Here is a 6,020-nt window from a genome sequence, read left to right as displayed (position 1 = left end):
ATCTGTGACCGTGTCCGGGAGCTCCGCGAGGGCGGGGGCCTCGTCTGCTCCCTCTCTGCTCGTGGGCTTCGCCCCTAGGGAGTCCCGGCCGTCCAGACGCACTAGGAGAAGCCTGGGGGACTGCCCTGCTGCCCCCAGCACGGCACCCAAATCTGGCGGTCGCGCAGAGTGTTGGGAGAGCCACCGCTTCCCAGGGGCGCACGGGCGGCCCCAGGTGACAGGCAATGAGTGAGAGAAATCTCAGCTCCCCAGAGCCCCGTGTTTCCTCCACTAGAGCGCCCTGCCTGCTGACTCTGCGTCCCGGGGCTCTGGGTCCAGGAGCCTTGTCTGATCCTTGTTTTTTGACACCCCACCCCCGCCCCGTCCCCACCACGGGGCCTGGGGCGCAGGGGGCCCCTGGAGGCAGGCACTGAACAGAAAAAACGTCCGGGCTCCCGCAGCACCCCACGCTGCCTCCATTAAGGCACCCTGAATTTTAAATGTGTTCCATCGCGCTCCTTGGTGTACGTAAGGCCCCTCCCACCCTTATCCGGGAGCCGGGCTGCCCCCAGCATAGGCCTCGGAGGGCCGGACCTGCCCAGAATCCAAGGCCAGGGCACCCCCCAAGTCGGGCCCTTGTGCACCCCAGCCAGCTCAGGTGACCAGGCGGGCGCCGGGCACACCTGGCGCCGTCCCCTGACCCCGCCCCGGGCCGGGCCGCACCCCGAAACGCTCTCTGGGGGAGCCAGCGCGGCAGAGCAGGGCCATGGCAGCGGCGCCAGCAGTGGGCGCCGCGCAGGGGCCCCCGCCGGGTGCACCGTCCCCGCCGGCCGGCGCGCCAGGGCCTGCGTCCGGCCTGGGCCGCTGCCGGATGGCGCTGCTGCTGGCCGTGGCGCTGGACGTGGCGGGCATGGCGGCGCTGCTGACCGGCGTGTTCGCGCAGCTGCAGGTGCGCGGCCGCGACTTCGGCGACCTGCTCATCTACTCGGGCGCGCTGCTCGTCTTCCTGAGCCTGCTCGGCTGGATCCTCTGGTACACCGGCAACATCGAGATCTCGCGCCAGGAGCTCGAGCGCGACTACGGCCTGCGGCCCTCGGCTCTGGCCCGCCTGGCACGCAAGCTCTCCCGCCGCTGGTCTGCGCCGGCCTCCTGCTCCGGCCCGCGCGTCCCGCCCGGCTCTCTAGGAACGCGCCGTGCCGCCCGCGCGCCCCCGCCGCCCGCCGCCGGCTCCCGCCGCGTGCGCCTGCAGCTCGCTACGCTCGAGGCCGGGCCCGGGGCGGCGGGCGCAGGCACCGAGTGAGCCCGAGGTGAGGGGTGGGGCAGCGAGTGAGGCGGCAGGGAGAGTTGGAGAGATGGACAGACGGGGAGAGATGGAGAGACAGAGGGGGAGATGGAGAGACGGGGGAGAGATGGAGAGACGGGGAGAGAGATGGAGAGACAGGGGAAGAGCTGGACAGACGGGGGGAGAGATGGAGAGACAGAGGGGGAGAGCTGGAGAAACGGGGAGAGGTGGAGAGACAGGGGGAGAGATGGAGAGACGGGGAAGAGATGGAGAGATGGGGAGAGAGATGGAGAGACAGGGGAAGAGCTGAACAGACGGGGGGGGGGGGGGGAGGGGGGGACGGGGGGGGGTGGGGGGGGGAAGCTGGAGAGAGACGGGGAGAGCTGGAGAGACAGAGGGGAGAGATGGAAAGAGATATGGGGGTGGAAATAGAGAGAGGAGAGATGGAGAGATAGGGAGGGAGAGGGACAATGGGGAGAGAAAGACAAAGGACCAGATCAAAACGAGGGAGGACAGCAGCAGGGCCCAGAGGATGGAGTCTTGGACAGCAGGCATGAGCACAGACTTGGAAGAGACAAAGAGACCTTGCCCCCCAGATGAGGCCTAGAGAGCCACTACTCGCTCCCCCCACACTTGGAGACCCCTCTCTGCACTCCAACCCCCAGGAGCACCAGGTCCCATTTAATCCTCTCCCTGTAACTGGGTCTCGGGGGGTCACTGCTAGTACCATCCCCATCCCGTGGAGGACATTGAGGCCCAGAAAGGTGCCACCTCTTGCCCAAGGGCACACAGCTAGGATTCTTCTAAGAGAGAGGGAAAGAGCGAGAATACCAGGAGTGTGAGACGCAGGGAAGGCTTTGCTGCTCCTTCCTTCCCTTTTCTCTCTCCTCTCTGTCTTCTGTCCCCTTTCCTAAACACACACTCTCCAGCTTGCACTCCTTTGCTCAAACACCTGCTGTGGCTCCCTATTGCCCTCTGATGAAATCCCCGCCACTCACTGTCTGTGGGCCCCACATGTTTCAGCCCCACATCTCCTGCCTTCTTTGCAGTTATGATGGCATCCCTCAGTCCGTTCTCCCCTACAGCAGGAGTGCCCTTGCTGTCCGTACTCCACATGGAAAACGTCCCTTGTGTCCATTAAGATCCAACGCAACTTTGTAGCCTTTCTCTGGGTCTTCATATTGTCTGAGTTACCCCCGTTATTGCTTGTTGTCTGTCTTGTGGTGTCTCTGCTGGGACTGCCTGTCCCGCTGGACAGGGGGCATCCTGATGGTAAGGCCTGGGTCTCTGGTGTCTTCATTCTTAGCATTGCTCTGCAAAAAGCTCAGGAAGTCAGGGAAGTGTGACTGGGTCGGTGGGTGGATGCGTGGATGGACGGATGGGTTGTTTGACGGGTGGATGGATTGGCTGGTGGTTGAGTGGACAGACTGGTGAATGGGTGGGCGGATAGAGGAATGAATGTTCAATTGGTGGATGGATGGATATGGTTAGACTGATGAACTGGTAAGATTCATCAGAATTGGGGAACAGGTGATTTGGGCAGATAGGATGGTAGCTGAGAGAATGGATGGGTTGGCCAATGGGTAGATGGAGAGGAGGAACAATGCCAACAATGGATGAGTGACTGACTCAGTTCTCCTCGGATGGGAGTTCCGTAAAAGAATTAAATCCTGACGTGCTAAGACCTTCTCTGTATGTGATGAATTTAACTTTTCTCCTGTGCATCCAGAATGGGACTAGTTATACACCCTTCTTCGTGAGAACTGAGAAAATAGTCGCTCCAATCATCAGCTGCGTTCTGTAGCTCAGAGGAGGAGACGGGTTTAAGACAAGATGTATGCGTAGATGAGGAGGCATCAGCTCACACAAAATTTGGCACAGAAATTAGAACCACCCACCAGCGGTGAAAATCCTTTACCTTGCCCAGAAGTCTAACACAGCTGGGCGGATCTCCTGCTGGAACCACCTGCCAGAAATGTGGGCCAAGCTGGCTGGAGTGTAGGCCCCTCTTCGAACGAAGACAGGCCTGTTCAAACCCAGGACTCCTTAGTGGGTGGGGTGAAGTGCTTCCAGCACACGAAGGACAGAGAACTTGAATTTTAACACAGGGACCTGAAGATTCTGGCTCGGGTCGCTCCCTTCCCCCTCTGGGACCAAAATGAATGGAGCAGACAGACAGAGCCACCCGGCAGAAGCCATTATGTTTTGTTTTCTTTCTCGGTGTCTGTCTCTATCTCTGTCTCCCGTGTCTCTTTGTCTCTATACCCATCGTTCCCTCTACATGTTCATCTGTCCTCTCTGACTTCCTGTCTCTCCTTCTCCAGCTTGTACCTCTGGACCCCAGTGAGGCAAATACGCTGCAGCAGATGGGGGCGTGGAGGGGTGGAGGAGCAATTGAGCAGGTGTGTGAGTCAATGTATGAGGGGCTAAAGCAGGAAGAAGGGGCTCCCTTCCCCTGCCCCTCAGGCCGCTGGGCAGGGGGCCCCGGGAATGCATGGGTCCTGGGAGGGGTCCCGCACAACCACTAACCCCACCCTTCCTCCTGCAGATGGACCCACGGAGCCACCTGTCAGGACTGGACTGCGGTGTGCAGTTGCGCCCACCATCATCTGGGCCACCAGGATGCCTACCTGTCCGCCCCTATCCTCCCCTGGATAAATGGCTCTGCCTCATAGCACTGTGTGTCTGTCTGGGAGAGGGACAGTACTGGAGCCAGGCCACACCCGCAGAGGGGCCACCCACGCCCTTGGGGACCTTGGAGCCCAGCTTCACATTGGCCCTCATGGAGGGGCATGGGAGAGTGGTGCCAGGATCTTGAGCCCAGACCCACCCCTTCAGTCCAGACGCCCCTCAGCCTATGCCCCTCGGTTGGTGTGGGGGTCCTCCAAGCAGCAGACAGAGGGACAAATTAGACTCACAGGGTATTTATTGGGAGGAAGTACCTTTAAAAAAAAAAGATTTATTTATTTATTTTAGAGGGGGAGGGGCCGAGGGAGAGGGAGAGCGAGAGAATCTCAAGCAGACTCCCCGCCCAGCAAGGAGCCTAGCAGGGGGCTTGATCTCACGACCCTGAGATCATGACATGAGCCGAAATCAAGAGTCCGCCCCCGCTGAGCCACCCAGGCACCCAGGAAGGAAGTACTTATGGAGGGTACTTGGTATGGCTGTGGCACCTGAGGAAGGCGGGAGAGTTGGGCAGCACAAGTCTTGTACTGTACGCACGTCCAGGAGAATTTCCACCCGGCCACTGGAGAGTCTGAGAGTAACGTCGTCCACCAGCGGTGGCCCATGTCCCGCAGGGAGCCCTGCCATGCTCGGGCATCGGTGGGAGGCATGGCACCGTGCTGGCGGAGGCGGGATCCCAAGGGTCCACGGCGGAGGCTGTCCATCAATGGTGCTCCCGCAGGAGAGCTGCGGGCCACCCCCACTGACCCACCCCTCCCTGGTTCCAGACCCCACTCAGCCCAGCACCCCCATGATCACAGCCCAGTTCCCGGCCCCCTCATGCACACACGCACACACACACTCTCCCTGCCCCAGAGCTCATGAGCCCTCTGCTCCCATGGTTCTTAGAAAAGAGACCACGTGTCTATATGCTATGTCTGTATTGAGGGGTCCCCCCGGGGGTGCCCCTAATCTTCGTCCTCCCCCCCTTCTGTTTCATCACCCCCTTCTGTCGTCCCTTCCCCTTCGGTGGCCCCTGACACATCCGTGGCCCCCTCCAGAGGAAGGGAGTTTGGCATGCTGCCAGCCGATGCCTTTTTTTCGCTCGAAGTCCCCCGGTCCTTGGATAACAGAGAGACGGTCCTCGACAGGTCACATTTGCCCTTTAAGAACACTGGAAGGTGCAGCATATCGCGGCGCTTGGCCCACCTGACCGGGAGGGCATACACTCAGCCTTGACCGTCTGCCTGCTCCTCCGGGGGTGCGGGAGCCCACCCTCAGCCCCAACCCCACTTGCCAGAACAAGCAGATGCTGGAGATCAGGAAGAGGAGGCCTCCACATGTCCAGCCCAGCGCCCACATGTGCTTTCTCCGCATAGTTTCTGGGCAGAGGAGGCAGGTTTGAGACCCAGGAGACTCAGCTGCCCCAGGGGCCCGGCTTCCAGGCACTCACCATCTGGCCGCTGGTGGTAGCAGACCCCGTCACGGTAGCAGCATCGAAGACGCAGACAGAGATTGGGGTTCTCGATTGCCGCCTGGCCCCCACAGCTCTCCCGGTCCCATACATCTCCCTCACAGCCTTGGGACAAACCACAGTGGAAGCTGTGTCACAGAGTCTGACCCGAGGGTCTCAGAACCCCAGGGTCCCAAAGTCAGGCTCCGGGATCGCCTGCCTAGTGCTTACTCTGTGCAGGAACCAGGGGTCCAGGCCCTGGCCCTGGTCCCTCAGACCGAGGGGTCCAGGCCCCCAGCCCCTCCTCCCTCAGACCCAGGAGTCCAGGCCCCCAGCCCTTCCTCCCTCAGACCCAGGAGTCAGACCCCAGTCCCTCCTCCCCCAGACCCAGGAGTCCAGGCCTGCAGCCCCTCCTCCCTCAGACCCAGGGGTCCAGACCAACCCCTCCTCCCTCAGACCCAGGAGTCCAGACCCCCAGCCCCTCCTCCCTCAGACCCAGGAGTCCAGGCCCCCAGCCCTTCCTCCCTCACACCCAGGGGTCCAGACCCAACCCCTCCTCCCTCAGAGCCAGGAGTCCAGACCCCCAGCCCCTCCTCCCTCAGACCCAGAAGTCCAGCCCCCAGGCCTTCTTCCCTCAGACCC

At 61.5% G+C, this 6,020-nt stretch overlaps 2 protein-coding genes across 2 annotated transcripts in view; one reads left to right on the top strand and one right to left on the bottom strand.

Moving 5' to 3' along the window:
• Window positions 1–535: 535 nt before the first annotated feature.
• On the top strand, window positions 536–3,935 carry TMEM238 (transmembrane protein 238). Its single transcript, XM_021682235.1, has 2 exons — window positions 536–1,286; window positions 3,810–3,935. The coding sequence occupies exon 1, from the start codon at window positions 746–748 to the stop codon at window positions 1,277–1,279; it is 534 nt and encodes a 177-aa protein (XP_021537910.1). The 5' UTR covers window positions 536–745; the 3' UTR covers window positions 1,280–1,286; window positions 3,810–3,935.
• Window positions 3,936–4,849: 914 nt separating this feature from the next.
• Window positions 4,850–6,020, bottom strand: part of TMEM190 (transmembrane protein 190) — a 28,927-nt gene continuing 27,756 nt past the window's right edge. Inside the window, exons 3-5 of the mRNA XM_021682236.1 lie at window positions 5,379–5,504; window positions 5,223–5,307; window positions 4,850–5,134 (exon numbers count right to left, since the gene is read on the bottom strand). Coding sequence (XP_021537911.1) covers window positions 4,894–5,134; window positions 5,223–5,307; window positions 5,379–5,504 — 452 coding nt within the window. The 3' untranslated portion in view covers window positions 4,850–4,893. The remainder of the gene's footprint in view (window positions 5,135–5,222; window positions 5,308–5,378; window positions 5,505–6,020) is intronic.

This window comes from Neomonachus schauinslandi, chromosome 16 (genome assembly GCF_002201575.2).
Source record: "Neomonachus schauinslandi chromosome 16, ASM220157v2, whole genome shotgun sequence".
Taxonomy (NCBI): Eukaryota; Metazoa; Chordata; class Mammalia; order Carnivora; family Phocidae; genus Neomonachus; species Neomonachus schauinslandi.
This window is presented reverse-complemented; position numbering and strand designations above follow the sequence as displayed.